Raw genomic sequence first — 19,049 nt, 5'->3', positions numbered from 1 at the left:
TGAGATGGATAGAAAATAGGTTGACAGACGGGAAACAAAGAGTAGGAATAAACCGATCGTTTTTGAATTGGCAAGGAGTGACTAGTGGGATACAGCTGGGATCAGTGCTTGGACCCCAGCTGTTCAAAATGTAGATGAATGATTTAGATGAGGGACTAAATGTAGTGTCTTCAAATTTGCAGATGGAACAAGTGATGGATGGGAGGGTGATCTGTGAGGAGAATGCAGAGATGCTTCGGTGTGATTTGGACAAGTTGAGGAGTGGGCAAATGCATTGTGGGGACAATACAGTATGGATGAATGAGAGGTTATCCAGTCTGGTAGCAAAAACAGGAGGGCAGATTGTTATCTGAATGGCTGTAGATTGAGAGAGGGAAAATGTGCGACGAGGCATCGGGTATCCTTGTACACCAGTCTCTGAAAGTAAGCATACAAGTGCAGCAGACAGTGTATCAGGCAGATTGTATTTTCGCCTTAATAGCGAGAGGATTCAAGGGCAGGAGCAGGAATGTCTTGTTGCAGTTGTACAGTGCCTTGGTTAGACTTGGAATATTCTGTGCAGTTTTGGTCTCCTTATCTGAGGAAGGATGTTCTTGCCATGGAGAAAGGCAGTTGAAGTTTATCAGATTGCTTCCTGGGATGGTGGAACTGATGTGAGGAGAGATTGAGTCAGTTGGGATTATATTCGCTGAAGCTTAGAACAATGAGAGGGGAATTTTATAGAAATCTATGAAATTCTGACAGATACGTTAGAGTACAGGTTAATGAATTAGATGGTCATTAAGAATGCGGAGCATGCTTGAACGGCCAAATGGCCCATTCCTGTACTTATTTTCAATGTTTCTATTTAACAGCCATTTGAGAATCTGTTGAACCAAAGTGGAAGCACGAATCCTTGCACGGTGCGCAGGGTTAGCACTGCTACCTCATAGCACCAGGGACCCGGGTTCAATTTCTGGCTTGGGTCACTGTTAGTGTGGAATCTGTATGAAATCCCCGTGTCTACGTGAGTTTCCTTCGGGTGCTCCGGTTTCCCCTCATAGTCCGAAAGACGTGCTGGTTAGGCGCATCGGCCTTAATAAATTCTCCCTCAGTGTACCCGAACAGGTGCCGGAGTGTGGCGACTAGGGGATTTTCTCAGTAACTGCAATGTAGTATTAATGTAAGCCTATTTGTGACACTAATAAGTAAACTTTAAATCCTGAGGGTCTGCCTAAGAAGAAGGAAGATAGAATTTGAAAAGATGGAAAACTTAGCCTTAAAGGAAAAGGATTTGAAGTGCAGATTGTCCATATCGCATTGAAGTGGGAGAGGGGAGGGCAATGATGTATCAGGACTCTTGTGGACATGTCTTGTTGGAATGAATTAGCTTAAAATTGCCACTATGGCTCTTTTGGTTTGAACTCAATGTTATAGAAGATCATGTAGCCATCACTGAACATATACAGTTTGTGATCTGAAGGATTGTAGTGGAGGCTTATGACATTTTCATGCTTCTTTTCAAAAGGAATGTTGACAAAACTCTCCTTTCCTGTCTTTGTATCAAAGGTGTAAAATATCTCTTCCGTTTGAGTTGTCAATGTCCGTGTCACATAGAGAACTCCACAGAGCATGAAGGCATTGCTGGCTGCCCTTTTGAACTGATTGGTCTCCCAAGTGTTGTGCACAATGAAGGATTCTTCATTGATTTTACTCACTACAATGTTCCCCTTGCTTTTTTCAGTGGCATATATCACCCACAGGCCATTTTCATCAACAGAAAAGTCAAGATTTTGGTCGTCAGAAGAGCTGTATGAGAATCTATTTCCAGTGACTGCATCCTCTAACAGAATAGATTGATATTGGCTTGGTGATGATGCATTTGCTCTTGTAATATATCTGTTATTGCTATAGTAATTATAGTAAAAATAATTTTTAAACATCACAACGCCAGACCCATAACCAGAAGTACCGAATGAAGATGCCTGAAAATGCTCTTGGAGAACCAGATGTGTGTAGTCTGAGTAAAGTCGAAAGTGATTCATTATTGGAAATGAATTCTGTGAAGTCACCCAAAACATGTTCTTCCTGCCAGGGATTGGATATGGGTCTTTCCCCCATGCACCATATGGATAGCCAGACCCGTAATAATTTTTCTGCACGACAAAAGGTTTGCTCAAGTTTGCGATTCCTCCATGTTCACATGATCCTGGAACGAGGAAAGAGCAAAAGGTAGGATACAAAATTAAGTTGAAGTTTGATTAAATCTTCCTCTACTCTCCAACCTGCTGTTATTTTTAAACGTGGTTTTCTCATTTGTTCAGGGGATCTGGGTGTAACTGGCAAGACCAGCATTTGTTGCCCATCCTTAATAACTCAATAGTTTGTTAGGCTATTTCAGAAGGCAGTTAATAATCAACCACATTGCTATGATCTGGAGTCTATATAGATCAGATATATAGACTCCATATATATCTGATATGGAGATATCAGATATATATGGAGGAAAGTAGATTTCATTCTATAAAGGATGTCAGTACATCAGATGTAATTTTATGACGGTCTAGTAGTTTCATCATGCTAGCTTTTTTTTGTATATTTTTAACTAAATCTAAATTTCTGGGTGTCATTGTGGGATTTGAGGAGTATTAGTCCACGTTTCTGGATTCAGACTGAAGGTTAATTTTTCCCAGAACCTGTTAGCTGTAGAAGTCCTTCCCTTGCTCAATCTTTCCTTCCTAAATTTGTTGGATTCCAAACCTTCTGCCCAGGACAGACTGAAAACCAGATCCCACAGCAAGAGAGCATCAATCTCATACTGTGTGGCAGTGTGATGTGCTTAATCTTGACACAAGAGCAGTGCCGTTTTATGTATAGCTTGCATATTTGTTCATGGGTAATGATTGATACTGGGATGCTGAATCTGATATCATTCCATTCTCCATTAAAGTGTTTATTGAAAAAGGGCATGGAGGTAGGGATGCATAGAGAAAAAAAACACCAAATAGACCTGTTGGAATGAACGGCCTATTTCTGTACTGTAAATTCTATGTAAGATGTCATTACCAAAATCTCCACCCTGGGATCCATTGTGAAGTTTCTGACATTCCTCCAAACGCTTTTGCAGTTCCTGAATTTCACGCCGCATAAGGAGCACATTGTTCTTATCGTAGTGTTCCAGCTGGTTAACGATGGCAGTCATGTTTCGAATCTAAAGGTACATTTGAGTTAGGAGAACATTGAACGTAGAAAAACTAAAGCACAAACGGGCCCTTCAGCCCACAAGTTGCGCCTATCATATTGCTACCTACCAGGCTTACCTATAACCCTCAATCCTATTAAGTCCCATGTACACATCCAGAAGTCTCTTAAAAGACCCTATCAAATTTGCCTCCACCACCACCGATGGCAACCGATTCCACTCACCCACCACCCTCTGAGTGAAAATCTTACCCCTGACATCTCCTCTGTACCTACTCCCTATCACCTTAAACCTGTGTCCTCTTATAGCAACCATTTCAGCCCTGGGAAAAAGCCTCTGAGAATCCACCTGATCAATACCTCTCAACATCTGATACACCTTTATCAGGTCACCTCTCATCCTTTGTCTCTCCAAGGAGAAAAGACCAAGCTCCCTCAACCTATCCTCATAAGGCATGCCACCCAATCCAGGCAACATCCTTGTAAATCTCCTCTCCACCCTTTCAATAGCTTCCACATCCCTCCTGTAATGAGGTGACCAGAACTGAACACTGTACTCCAAGTGGGGTCTAACTAGGGTCTTATAACGCTGCAGCATTATCTCCCAACTCCTAAACTCAGTCCCTCAATTGATGAAGGCTGGTACACCATACGTCTTCTTAATCACATCCTCCACCTGCGAGGCTGATTTAAGAGTCCTATGGACCCGGACCCCAAGGTCCTTCTGATCCTCTACACTGCTAAGAGTCTTATCCTTGATACTATATTCCTTCATCCCATTTGAACTGCCAAAATGGACCACTACACATTTATCTGGGTTGAAGTCCATCTGCCACTTCTCTGCCCAGTCTTGCATCCTATCTATGTCACGCTGCAAGTTCTAACTTCCCTCCAAACTATCCACAATATCACCGACCTTCGTGTCATCGGCAAACTTACCAACCCATCCCTCCACTTCCTCATCCAGATCATTTATGAAAATTACAAACAGCAGGGGTCCCAGAACGGATCCCTGGGGCACTCCACTGGTGACTGACCTCTGTGCAGAAAAAGACCCATCTATAACCACTCTCTGCCTTATGCGGGCAAGCTAGTTCTGGATCCACAAGGCAACAGCCCCTTGGATCCCATGCCCTCTCACTTTCTCAAGAAGTCTTGCATGGGGGACCTTATCGAACGCCTTGCTGAAGTCCACATAAACCACATTTACCGCTCTTCCTTCGTCAATGTGTTTAGTCACATTTTCAAAGAACTCAATTTGGCTCGTAAGACATGATCTGCCTTTGACAAAACTGTGCTGACTACTTTTGAGCATACTAAACTTCTCTAAATGTTCATAAATCCTGTCCCTCAGGATCTTCTCCACCAACTTATCAACCACTGAGGTTAGGCTCACCGGTCAGTAATTTTCTCGGCTATCCCTATTCCCTTTCTTGAATATAGGAACCACATCCACAATCCTCCAATCCTAAGGAATCTCTCCCGTCTCCATTGATGATGCAAAGATCTTCGCCAGAGGCTCTGCAATCTCTTCCCTCGCCTCCCACAGTAACCTGGGGTACATCCCATCTGGTCCGGGCAACTTATCTATCTTGATGCTATTCAAAAGTTCCAACACATCATCTTTCTTAATGTCCATATACTCAATCTTTTCAGTCTGCCACAAGCCTGCAGTACAACCACCCAGATCTTTTTTCCACCTTGAATAACGAGGTAAAGTATTCATTAAGCACCTCTGCTATTTCTACCGGTTTTGTACAAACCTTCCCACCTTCACATTTTATAGGTCCTATTCCTTCATATCTCATCCTTTTACTCTTCACATATTTGAAGAACGCCTTAGAGTTCTCTTAAATCTTTTCATGACCCAGAAGGGGTCATGAAAAGGCCTTTTCATGACCCCTTCTGGCTTTCCTAATTTCCTTCTTAAGTTCCTTCCTACAAGCTGTATACTCTTCTCGATCCCTAACATCGCCTATCTCTCTGAACCTATTGTACGCTTTTCGTTTCTTTTTGACTAGGTTCGTTACAACTTTCGTGCACCACAGTTCCTGTAACCTACCAAAACCTCCCTGTCTCATCATGCAGAACTCCAGACAAACATTCCTTGAAAATCTGCCACCTTACTTTGGTACGTTTCCCCGAGAATACCTCCTTCCAATTTACTCGTCTAATTTCCTGCCTGATGGCTTCATATTTCCCCTTACTCCAGATAACACTTTCCTAGCTTGCCTGATCCTATCTCTTTCCAATGCTAGTGTAAAGGAGATAGAGTTATGATCACTATCCCCAAGATGCTCTCCCACCGAGAGATCCGACACCTTTCCAGGTTCATTAGCCAGTACCAGATCGAGTACAGCCTCTCCTCTTGTAAGCTTATCCACATACTGTGTCAGGAAACCCTCCTGAACACACCTAACAAACTCCTCCCCATCCAAACCCTTTACCCTAGGGATACTCCAATCGACGTTTGGGAAATTAAAGTCTCCCATCACGACAACTCTGTTATTAGTACATCTCTCCAGGATCTATTTCCCTATCTGCTCCTCAACATCCCTGTTACTATTTGCCCCCCCCCCCCCCCGAAACATCTGATATCTGGCACCTGAAGTATCCAGTCCAGTCCCTGAGACATCCAAGCCTCTGTAATAGCCACCACGTCACATTCCCTAGCACCGATCCACACTCTAAGCTCATCCATTTTATTTACTACACTCCTGGCGTTAAAATAGACACATCTCAAACCTTCGGTCTGAGCAATCCCCTTCTCCATCACCCGTCTATCCTCCCTCTTACACTGTCTACAATAGTAATGTTCGTCATGTCCATGTTAATAACAGACTCTTTTCTTGGGAAAATTGAAGGCTGAAGGGTGACATAATGGAAGTCTATACAATTATGAGTTAAGACAGATGAATATAGAGCCTTGATTCATGCAAGTAACTTGGATGTGGTTGTGGTAATAGAGACTTGGTTAAAAGAGGGACACAACTGGCAGCTAAAAGGTCTTGGGATACAGGTGTTTTAGGTGAGGCAGAAGGGAAGGCAAAAGAGGTGGGGGAAGATATTACAACTGTGCGGAGGGAGGATACTTTGGAAGAAACATGTAACGAGACATTGTGGGTAAAGCCCAGAAACAGGAAGGGAGCAATCACTATGATAAGGCTGTATGACAGACCTCCCAATAGGAGGAGGTTGAAGAGTGGATATGTAAGCAGATTCTGGACAGATGTAGAAATAATAAGGTTGTTGCAGTGGGAGACTTCAATTTTCCTCATACTGACTGGAAATCCTTTAGGGTTTGGTGTCCAGATGGTGAGGAATTTGTTAGGTGTGCCCAGAAAGTTTTTTTGGAACAATATTTGGATAGTCCAACTGGAGAGTGGTCTATACTAGACCTGATATTAGGGAATGAGCCCAGCCAGGTCATCAAACTTGCTGTGGGGAAACATGTTGCAAATGGTGACCACAATTTCATAAATTTTTGGATACTCATGGAAAAGGGCAAGTGTTGTCCTCAGGTTAAGGTACTAAATTGGGGAAAGGCTAACCAGAACTGGATTGGGCAGGATTTGGAGGCTGTAGTTTGGGAGAGGCTGTTTGCGGGTAAATCCACATCTGGCATGTAGGAGTCTTTTAAGGAGCAGTTGATCAGAGTGCAGAACAGGATGTGCCTATGATACGATGGACAGGAAAGGCAGGATTCAGGAACTGGATAACCAGGGAAATTACAAGTCTAGTCAAAACGAAAAAGCATGCATACATGAGGTCCAGGCAACGAAAAACAGAAGAAGCACTTGAAGAATACAGAGAACGTAGAAAAGAACTCAAACTGGGAGTTAGGAGGACCAAATGGGTCACAAAATGTCATTGGCAGGCAGGATTAAGAAGGATCTCAAGGCATTTAATACATATATTAGGAACAAGAGGGTAGCTAGAGGAAGAGTTGGTGTACTCAACAACAAAGTTGGGAAATTATGTGTAAAACCGAAGGAGTGGGTGAGATCCTTAATGAGTACAATGCGTCGGTATTCAGAAAGGCGAGGGACACGTCGATTAATGCTGTCTCGGAGGGGTACGTAAACCCTCTAGAGCAAGTCATCATTATGAGGGAGGAAATGTTCGGTGAATTAAAAAGCATTAAGGTAGACAAATCCCAGGTCTAGATGGCATCTATCCCAAATTACTGAGGGAGTCAAGAGACGAAATTGCTGTGCCTCTCATTGGCTCGTTGGCTACAGGTGAGGTCCCAAGAGGATTGGAAGATAGACAATGTTGTCCCATTATTTAAGAAGGACAGCAAGGATAACTCGGGTAACTATAGGCCAGTGAGCTTGATGTCAGTGATAGTGAAATTGTTCGAGAAGATTCGTAGGGATAGAATTTATACACATTTGGAACTGAATGGTCTTATTAGCGACAGAATCGTTTTGTTCAAGGCAAGTTACATTTCACTAATTTGATTGCGTTTTTTTGAGGAGGTGATATAAATGATTGACAAGGGAAGGGCTGTGGATCTTGTCTATATGGCCTTTAGTAAAACATTTGACAGGGTCCCTCATGGCAGACTGGTACAAAAAGTTAAATCACACAGAATCAATGGCAAACTAGTCTGGACAGCTTGGCTGAACACTGCTGCCTCACAGCGCCACGGTCCCGGATTCAATTCCCAGTTTGGGTCACAGTCTGTGTGAGTTTGCATGTTCTCCTTGTGCTTGAGTGAGTTTCCTCTGGGTGCTCCTGTTTCCTCTCACAGTCCAAATATGTGCAGGTTAGGTGAATTGGCCATGCTAAATTCTCCTCGGTGTATCCTCAGAAAGTAGTGGTGAATGAATGTTTGTTTCATTAGAGCAGGGTCATTGAACAGAGGAACCTGGGGCTGCATATTCACAATGACAGAGGGACATGGGGTTAGAGGAGGTTTACTAGGCTGATACCGGAGTTGAGGGGGTTGAGCTATGAGGAGAGGCTGAATAAACTAGGCTTGTACTCGTTAGAGTTTAGAAGAATGAGGGGAGATCTCATTGAGACGTATAAGATGATGAATGGGATGGATAGGATAGAGGTGGAGAGACTCTTCCCGCTCAGAAAGGATAGTAGGACTAGGGGGCACAGCCTCAAGATAAAGGGGGGGCGGTTTAGAACAGAGTTGAGGAGGAACTTCTTCACTCAAAGGGTGGTGAATCTCTGGAATTCTCTGCCCGTTGAAGTGGTGGAGGCTACCTCGCTAAATATTTTTAAGACGCGGGTTGATGGGTTTTTGATAAGAGAGGGGATTAAGGGTTATGGGGAGAGGGCGGGAATGTGGAACTGAGCCACGACAGATCAGCCATGATCTTATTGAATGGCGGGGCAGGCTCGAAGGGCTAGATGGCCTACTCCTGCTCCTATTTCTTATGTTCTTATATTCACAATGACAGAGGGACATGGGGTTGCATATTCACAATGAACAGAGGGACCAAGGGCTGCATGTTCACAATGAGCAGAGGGACCTGGGGCTGCATATTCACAATGAGCAGAGGGATGTGGGGCTGTATATTCACAATGAACAGAGGGACCGGGGACTGCATGTTCACCTAATGAAGGAAATTATGTTAAACTGAAATGAGCCTCTGTTTAAGCGCCAGTTGAAGTATTCTGTAGAATTCTGGGCATAAATTAGGAACATGTCAAGGTCTTGGAGAAGGTACAGAGGAGTTTTATCAATTTAATACCAAGGATTAGGAAGTTCAGTTATCTGGTGATACTGGGGAAACTGGGCTTTTCTCCTTCAAGCTGGAAGGGTCAAAAGAAAAACTGAAAGGAGTATTGAAATTATGAGGGGTCTTGATGGAACAAGTTAGGAGGAACTATTTCATTGGGACTTGGTGGCTAAGTAATGGTGATAGATTTAAAATAATTGGTTCAAATACTAGTGAGGAAATGAGGAGAAATATTTTAATGTCATTTCGTATGACACAGTTTGTTATGACCTGGATTGCAACATCTGAAACTGTGGTCAAAGCAAATTCTAGAGAAAGTTTTAAAAGGACATATACTCAAAGAGAACCAAATTACAGGAATATGGCAGGGAACGACTGGGCAATGAGACTAAATTCCCCTCCTCCTGTATTGTACGCTTCAATGGGCAGGGTTTTCCCTGTTGGCTTCTAAACCCTGCCGTCAGGCTGAAATGTGGGTCAGAGTGTGCAATGTGTGGGAAGCAGTCACTCATGATTTTCCCCAGGGTGGCTAATTAATGTCAGAGGGATGGCTCAGTATCCAATTAAGAATGGCAGGTTGTCCTTCACAACTGGAAGGCCAGTCAGCTTAAGAGGAGCAGCAAGCTGTGATGGCAGATAAGTAAGTGAGATGGAATTTCAAAATGAAGGTACCCGCTCTCCAAACTTTTTAAAATTCAAACTAAAACAAAGGCTGTGTAGCACCCAGGTAAGTGGGGAGGGCCTTTACACCTGCCTGGAGAACTAGCTTCCAGATCTGTGCTAAGAAGCTGTCTCCAGGCAGTTAGATCTGCCCCCACCTACTGTTGGAACCTGACTGGAAAATTTCAATCAGCCTCCTTTATTTGTCCTTAGTGACCTTGTTAGGAGCTGAGTGAGCTATTTGTGTGCATGTGGATATCCCTGCTATCCCCTCACCGTGCTTCAAGTGGGGTGGGTTGGCACTGGGGAACTGGCATTTCCATCACTTCTGTTTCTGCCCCAGCCCAGTAGAACCCAACATCAAGTCCTGTGATTCTATAGCATGATTTTTCAACTTGACTTGCCACCTTTAAAGATTTGTGTATGATCCTATGCCATATCTTACTTGTTATTGTGGCCCCAGAGTCTCACATGGTCACACTGCCATCTTCTATACTTGATAAAGTACAGACATTGCCGTGTTAACTTGTATTTCAACAGTATCACATAATTACCTCCTCAAACAGTGTTTCAAACACATGACTATCTCCCTGAACTGACTGCATCAGCTCGGTGATGAGACGTTCCATCTCTTTCAGTTCCGTGCGCAGAAGTTCAAAGTCAAGTTTGGTGAATGTGTCTTCACTGTTCTCCATTGCTTCAAGTCACTTAGTTAGATTCATCAGTTTGTCTCCATAATGAATCAGCACACTCTCGTACACTTCAAGCTGTCAGAGTTCAAGATATTCAGATATTAAGACTCTCGTTGAGTCAAGAAAGAATCAATATGTAAAGACTTTAATTTTGATATAACTAATCCTTTCTCCTCAGTGTTTGCTTTGTCGAAGCAAAATACACAAACTACAAATCAATGCTAGTTGGTGAAAGTGTAGGGTAGTTTTGAGCACTTAGCTCTAATTCAAGGTGGAACACGGGTAGTTCTCTTTACACAAGGGCCAGTATAAAAATTGGAGCAGTTATTTTTTCTGGTATGGTGCTTTTGATCTGGATCCACAGGTGTATCTCTTATCCACTGCTTGGTGTGCATGCTGAGCATCTGGCCAAGAAATTCCTGACAAAGGAATTCCCTCTTTTGGACCCCATCTCTTCTGTTAGCATGAGTTATATTGGGAGGGAATATCTGTTTCGCCTTCATGTAGAGCTGGCGTTGGACTGGGGGAAACACAGTAAGAAGTCTCACAACAGGTTTATTTGGTAACAAATGCCACTAGCCTTCGGAGCGCTGTTCCTTCGTCAGGTGAGTGGGAAGTTCTGATCACAAACAGTTCATATAAAGGCACACACTCAGCTTACAGAATACTGATTAGACTAGTCAAGTCTTAAAGGTGCAGACAATGTGAGTGGAGATAGGATTGACCACAGGTTAAAGAGATGTGTATTGTCTCCAGACTGGACAGTAAGTGAGATGTTGCAAGCCCAGGCGAGTCATGGGGATTACAGACAGTGTGACATGAAGATCACGGGCATTCAGCCTCTGATCTTTGGGTAAACGTTCTCCAAGGCGGCCTACATGGCACACGACAGCGCAGAGTCACTGAGGAGAAACTCACAGCCAAATTCGCACTCATGAAGACAACCTCAACCAGGATCTTGGATTCATGTCACACTATTTGTAGCTCCCATGAATTGCCTGGACTTGCAACATCTCACATACTGTCCTGTCTGGAGACAATACACATCTCTTTAACCTGTGCTTAATGCTATCTCCACTGACATTGTCTGCACCTTTAAGACTTTACGAGTCTAATCAGTATTCTGTAAACTGAGTGTGTGCCTTTATATGCACTGTTTGTGATTAGTACTCCCCACTCAGCTGACGAAGGAGCAGCATTCCGAAAGCTAGTGGCACTTGTTATCAAATAAACTTGTTGGACTTTAACCTGTTGTTCTGAGACTTCTTAAGGAGAGCTGAGCAGAAACTGGAGTGTGAACTGGGGAATGGATATTGGGCAATCTCAAACTCCTCCATTGCATTCCTGGCAGGGGTCAACCTGGGAATACGATAGCCTTGTGCTATTATTGCTTGATGATTAATCCAGAAATTCAGATAATGCTCTAGCAACCCAGGTTCGAATCCCACCACAGCAGATGGTGGAATTTGAATTCAATAAAAAATATCTGGAATTAAGAATCTATTGATGACCATGAATCCATTGCCAGTTGTCAGAAAAACCCATCTAATTCACTAATATCCTTAATGGAAGGAAATCTGCCACCCTTACCTGGTCTGGCTTACGTGTGACTCCCGATCCACAGCAATGTGGATGACTCTCAACTGTCCTGTGAAATGGCCTAGCAAGTCATTCAGGTCAGGGGCAACTAAGGGTGGGCAATAAATGCTGGCCAGCCAACGACACCCATGTCCCACATATGAATACAAAAACCAGGAATTTTGGACCCAAATGCTAACTCGATAGAGATCAATCAATGGGCACTATTGCACAAGTTGGTAATCAAATTACTAGCCCTAACGTGGCCAAACATCTGAGCCTATGGGATATTTAGCCTTGTTTTCTTTGGGGCCACCTGAGTCTTTTTTCTATCACCATGACCTTATGTAATCAAAATTACTTGGAGCTGCTGGAAGAGACACAGACACGCTTGTAAAAACATTTATGTTTTCTTGTTTAACAAGCAACACTAATTCTGCACTCTCTCATTTCCTTCTCCAAGAGCGGTGTGCTTTGTCTGTATAGCATGCAAGAGACAATACTTTTCACTGTATATTGATACACGTGGCAATAATAAATCAAATCAAATCCACTCAAATCAATACTAATTAGTTCCAATAAATTAAGAAAACACGAAGCAGATAAACAAATACAAATAAATATCAGCCCAGATTCTTTACTTCACCTTTGAGGTTTCAGTTTCCACTTTCTGAGAGAGGTTTTGGTAGGTTTGTTGCAATTCCCAGACTTTATCAGCTGGGAATGTCGTATCAGGCAGGAACACTTTACACATGCACTGTCCATTTCCATCAATCTCGCCAGTAACATTGCCTTGCTGAATGGGCTGAAGAATTCATAGGTTAAAAAAAATGGGAACATTAGAGGCACAAATATCCTTTGCAATTTTCATGTAATATTTAAATATCGTGTATAATTAAAGTTCCATTCGCACAAAATGATGACAAAGGCCAGGGAAGGAATCAGATTGCAGATAACCCATTTCAACCCGGGCTATTTCCCCGGGTTGAAATGGTCGCTACGAGAGGACACAGATTTAAGGTGCAGGGAGGCAAGTACAGAAGTGATGTTAGGGGTAAGTTTTTCACTCAGAGGGTGGTGAGTGAATGGAATCGGCTGCCGTCAGTGGTGGTGGAGGCGAACTCGCTGGTGTCTTTTAAAAGACTTCTGGATGAGTATATGGGATTTAATGGGATTGGGGGTTATAGATAGGTCTATAGATTGGTAGGTGTTGATGTGATCGGCGCAACTCGTGGGCCGAAGGGCCTGTTTGTGCTGTAGTGTTCTAGGTCCTATGTTCTATAAGGAAGAAAGTGGATAAATTCACCTGGACAGAAACAGTAGTTTAAGAATGTTGGGACACCATGGAGTCAAGTGCAATACTTTTCATGGGCTTTTGTTTTCTAAATGTTATTCATTCTGTAATGTCACCAGGGGCTAGGTGCTGGAGGGGAGGTATTTGTGATACTAACTCCTCCATTTTCTAGATCACATCCATCCCTCACACAGCATTGCTGCCGAGTACAGCCAGGCGTGATGAAAGTGGCCACCAGAACTCCCAGAAGGAACTGGCAACCTTCAACCAGAAAAGCTTCCAAGTCAATCTTGGAGATGAGGTTCAGCTATGAACCCTTAGATAGAATGTGTAACTATCACCGAGCAATAATAAAGGGGTAGAAACACTTGGGTGAAAGTGAGATGGGTGTTGGATTACTTGATTTATGGACTATTTGTTTCATGGATTATGACCAGGACTGGACAATCAAGCTACTTTGGCGCCTGACTATGGATTGTAAGAGAACCTGCCTCAGTAACTTGAGCCTTCTTTTGTTTATACATCCATGGGTTTGGGTACATGCCTTCAACATGTGTTAATTAATAAATTGTTTATTGATTTGACTTGGTCTTCTGAATCCCTATTTTGTGTCTCTAAACCCCACCTAAATCATCACCCGACCCCTTGCAACATTACATATGTACAACCAGTGTCCCACGAATTATTCTCCCTTGCTTACTTCAGTATACGAAATGAATGATTTGTGCCAAAAGATGTTAGTCTTTAATCTCTTAATCGAGCATGAAACTGGCAGCTGTAACTTCACAGAAAAATAGATATGATACGACTTGGAGAAGGATACAAGCAATGGTGAAATTATTGAGAGAGAGAAGTCTGGCCATCAATGATGGAGCAATTAAAATTGGTGTTGCTCAAGAGGTCAGAGAACAGAGATAAGAAGAAGGACACAATGGAGGTATTTGAAAACAAAGGTGAGGATTTTAAAATTGAGATGTTCCTTGACCAGTTGTGATTGTAAGTCAACAAGGCCAGCATGGTGATTGAGTGGAGTTTGCTGTGATTTAGGATATAGGCAGAGTTTTGGATACGTTATCCTAATGCAGGGAATAATGGGATAAGCAAGTTTAGAGCAAACAAGGGCACAATGAGGGCTTGAGCAGCAGATGCGTTGAGGCAGGACAGAATTGAGCAATGTTACTGATGTGGGAACAAGCAGGCTTAATGTCAGTGCAGATCAATTTTCACAAACTTACCTTAGGTTTAGATATGACACCAAGATTGTAAACAGTCTGTTTCAACTCTAGACGATTTCCATGGAGCGAAATAGAGTCAGAGCTAGGAAACGGAGTTTGTCGTGTTGTCCAGAGATGATAATGTTATCTTCTCAATTTGTCATTGGACGAAATTTCTTTGCATCCAGTACTGGATGTCAAACAAGCAGCCTGACAATTTAGACATCCTGGAGTGGTTGACTGAGGTTGTGGTGAGTTGGAGTTTGATGTCTTCAGTGTGTCATAGGCCTAAATTTTCTGGTCTCACCCATCGCAGGAATTACCATGGGCCGGATAGAAATTTTAAGGAACTGACAAAAGGACTGTTGATTTAATATGAGAATTTACGGTCTCAAGTGGACGGGATAAGAAATAGGAAGGGGCCAAGGGTTATTGGGGGACACCAGAGGATCAAGGTATCAAAGTAGGAAGAGAAACCATTGCATTAGGTTTTCTGGCTACAGTTAGATGGGTGTGTATAGAACCAGGGGATTCCAATACCATTCAACTAGATGGTGGTGGAGAAGTGTTGGAGGAGGATTGTGTGACACTGACTAGATTTGTCCATTCTTAGTCATCTTGGTCAGGTTTTCTGTTTGAACAAGTGTAGCCCTTGTGTTAATAGTCCTTCCACCATAGTGTCACATAGGAAATTCTACTAACCCATTTATAGTGATGGAATAGGGGTGTGTGTTCAGTCGACAAGCCTGATCTGCCAGTCACTCTTAGATCACACACAAATTATCCCACAGAAAGTGGAAATTAGTGAAGCAGAAAGACGTCATCAGCTAAAGGGACTTAAAACTATCAAACACTTTGGAGCAGATGGCAGATATTCTTGGGTACTGAAAGACTCTAGGCAACCAATTTGTCTGGCACTAGTTATTTTCATGGAGAAGTTATTGCCTTAGTGATTATTTACCAAACTTCGCTGGATTCCGGGGACGTGCCGGAAGATTGGAAAACGACTAATGTTACGCCGCTGTTTAAAAAAGGTAGCAGGCAAAAGGCAGGGAATTATAGGCCGGTTAGTTTAACGTCTGTTGTTGGAAAAATGCTTGAATCCGTCATCAAAGAAGAAATAGCGACGCACCTAGAGAAGAATTGTTTGATAGGACAGACGCAGCACGGATTCATTAAGGGGAAGTCGTGTTTGACAAATTTATTGGAATTCTATGAGGATGTGACTAATGTGGTAGACAGAGGGGAACCGGTGGATGTAGTGTTTCTCGACTTTCAAAAGGCGTTGATAAGGTGCCGCACAAAAGGTTGCTTCAGTAGGTTAGAGGGCATGGAGTTGGGGGTAAGGTGTTAGCGTGGATAGAGGATTGGTTGTCTAATAGGAGGCAGAGAGTTGGTATCAATGGGTGCTATTCTGATTGGCGGTTGGAAACGAGTGGAGTGTCACAGGGATCGGTGCTGGGGCCTCAGCTATTTACCATTTATATAGATGATCTGGAGGAGGGGACTGAGTGTAGGGTAACAAAATTTGCTGATGACACGAAGATGAGTGGAAATGCAAATTGTGCGGAGGGTGTGGAAAGTCTGCAGAGGGATCTAGATAGGCTGAGTGAGTGGGCAAGGACCTGGCAGCTGGAGTACAATGTTAGCAAGTGTGAGGTTATCCACTTTGGCAGGAATAATAGTAGGAGGGATTACTATTTAAAGGGCGAAAAGCTGCAGCATGCTACGATGCAGAGGGACCTGGGGGTCCTTGTGCATGAGTTGCAAAAACCCAGTCTGCAGGTGCAGCAGGTGATCAAGAAGGCGAATGGGATGCTGGCCTTTATAGCGAGGGGGATTGAATATAAAAGCAGGGAGGTCTTGCTGCAATTGTACAGGGCATTGGTGAGGCCGCAGCTGGAGTACTGTGTGCAGTTTTGGCCGCCGCACTTGTGCAAGGATATATTGGCCTTGGAGGGAGTGCAGAGGAGGTTCACTAGGCTGATACCGGAGATGAGGGGGTTGGACTATGAAGAGAGACTAAATAGACTGGGTCTGTACTCGTTGGAGTTTAGAAGGATGAGGGGGGATCTTATAGAGACGTATAAGATAATGAAGGGGATGGGTAGGGTTCAGGCAGAGAGATTCTTCCCACTCAGAAAGGACAACAGGACTAGAGGGCACAACCTCAAGATAAGGAGGGTGCAGTTTAGAACGGAGTTGAGGAGGAACTTCTTCACTCAAAGGGTGGTCAATCTCTGGAATTCTCTGCCCGTTGAAATGGTGGAGGCTACCTCACTAAATATATTTAAGACATGGGTAGATAGGTTTTTGATAGGCAAGGGAATTAAGGGTTATGGGGAGAAAGCAGGAAAGTGGAACTGATCCACGACAGATCAGCCATGATCTTATTGAATGGCGGGGCAGGCTCGAAGGGCTAGATGGCCGACTCCTGCTCCTACTTCTTATGTACTTATGTTCTTATTGCAAACCAGTTCCACAATGTAGATTTGGATGCAAGGAATCGCAATACCTGTTTTTCCAAGTGACTAATCAGCATGCAACTATATGTTCATTTTGCCTCATATAATCATCAATGCAAATTATGCAAACCTTCTGTGGAGGAAGTATTTGGGGGGGTGGCATTGTATGGTAATTATTCAACAGGAGCAGTTAGCTTAGATTTAGAAGGACAACATCTCAATTGACAAGTCTGTTTGTCTCGTTGAGGGCATTATAAATAAATTAGATGAAGGATATCCAAAATATATGTTTTGCTAGGACTTTCAGAAAGCTGTAATTCTAATCATCATACAGAGCGATGAAAATTGAGGATAGAGCATCGCTTTGGATAACAAAAGGTACTTGAGTATCATTGAGGTGTAAGATGAAATCTGAGGGGTTTTGAGGCCAATACTTGACCTCTTGTTCTTTCTGATCTCTGAATTCCGACAAAGTCTGTCATAAACGTGCACAATTCTTGGAGGAGCAATAGAGAAAGAGATGCAATTGATGATTTGCCAACTATTTAGATGAGTTAAACAATCAGGCGGAGAAAGTATAAATGAAATTTAACCCTAACTTAAGCATTCCACATTGGTTGAGTGAAGTATACAGTAAAAACCTACAGGATGAAATTTTGCCTTCTTTTGGAAAAGTGTGTTTTCAGGCAGGAAACTCAGTGGTTAGCCTGGCAGTGGTAGGTTTTCGCGCCGAGCCTCACTGGGGAAAAGAAAGTTTTCACAGCATTCACAATGTCTCCTTGGTGCATGGCCTCTGATTTACTCACCTCATCATCAGCTGACCTCTTCAATCAGCAGGGTGCCAGTGCTCTATGGCACTGATGGAACTTCAATGTATGGAATTCCGTACAGTTCTCTTTGCCATATTGGAAGGACACAAGACACTAACCAGGGTGCAAAAAAGATTTACAAGAATGATGCAAAACGATGAGATTGTACTTATGAGGAAAGGATGTTCAGCTGAGATTTTTTTGTCTTGAAAAGAAAAGGCTGAGTGATGACCTAAGAGACGTCATTTGATCTTACCTGATACCCACAGAAGACTGTGTAGAAATTATGAAATCAAGGTCCATACAGTTCAAAAATGAATGTTCTCTATTTGTAAGTTGCTAATTATAATGATTAATTCTGAACCAGGTTATTTTGGATAGTCTCTAGATCAAACTTGAGGTTCTTTTTGATCTATTTGAGTACTACAGCTACGCTAACCGATTGGGAAGTTTAAGATTGTTATTAATAATAATGAAGCAGAAATAAAAAGCAGTACTCACAATCCATGACAGCACAGAACAAAATAACCCGAATATCAAAAGGAACAGAAACATTCTTCTGCCTCCTTCACTTTCTGCATGGAAATTCTTCAATGATAGATACAGTCATTTATACTGTTACCTTATCTCAGTGGCTGGAGACATATGTGTTTGTTTCTCAATTTTTGCCATCACTGGCAAACAGTTATTATTTGATGTGACTTTCCTATCAGGAAAACATATATTAATAATTGATGAGGAATGATTACTGTATTTTCCTTTCATTCATCAATCATATCCTTGTGGACAGTTGTTAACTGTGAAATGTAAGTCTATTCAGCACAAGACTATTGCTGCCATATGTAGTGAGACCCTTCTAAAACATGTCCAAGTCACCTGCAGAGCATACGAGAAACCCTGTTCCTCCATTCATCATGATCTTGGCTCAGCATCCAACTCAGTAATTTGTTCCTGCTTTCCTCTTACGTGCTTTGATCCCTTTCACCCCACAGAAGGCTGTGTGGGAATCATGAAATTACTTGATAGGAATCAAAATCCATTTGGCTTTATCTGACTCCTTAAAACTATACATTTTGGCCTCAACTGCTTTCTATAGTAGAAAATTGCAGAGGGTCTCTCACCACTCTCTGTTTGAAGAAACTTCTCCTCATCTCAGTTCTTAATTGTTTACCCTGTATCCTTAGTCCAGGACGCCTGGTTCTAAACTCTCCCACCATCGGGAACATCCTCCCTGCATCTACCCGATCTAGTTATGTTAGTCTTTTATAGATTTCTATGAGATCCCCCGTCTTTTTTTAAACTCCAGCGAATATAATCCTAACCAACTCGATCTCTCCTCTTACGTCAGTCCCACCACTCCATGAATTAGCCTGGTAAACATTTGCTGTACTCCCTCAATAACAAGAACATCCTTTCTCAGATAAGGACACAAAAACTGCACATAGTACAGTGTGA

The 19,049-nt window shown here is 42.8% G+C and overlaps 1 protein-coding gene across 1 annotated transcript; it reads right to left on the bottom strand.

Annotated features, from left to right (window-relative positions):
* Window positions 1-1,382: 1,382 nt before the first annotated feature.
* On the bottom strand, window positions 1,383-18,266 carry LOC145352341 (olfactomedin-4-like). Its single transcript, XM_080202097.1, is given in 6 exon segments — window positions 1,383-2,188; window positions 3,046-3,190; window positions 10,097-10,309; window positions 12,459-12,617; window positions 14,342-14,423; window positions 18,217-18,266. Coding segments are annotated over 6 exon segments (1,455 nt in total).
* Window positions 18,267-19,049: the final 783 nt, after the last annotated feature.

Source organism: Carcharhinus amblyrhynchos, chromosome 14 (assembly GCF_965287045.1).
Source record: "Carcharhinus amblyrhynchos chromosome 14, sCarAmb.v2.hapA, whole genome shotgun sequence".
NCBI lineage: Eukaryota > Metazoa > Chordata > Chondrichthyes > Carcharhiniformes > Carcharhinidae > Carcharhinus > Carcharhinus amblyrhynchos.
This window is presented reverse-complemented; position numbering and strand designations above follow the sequence as displayed.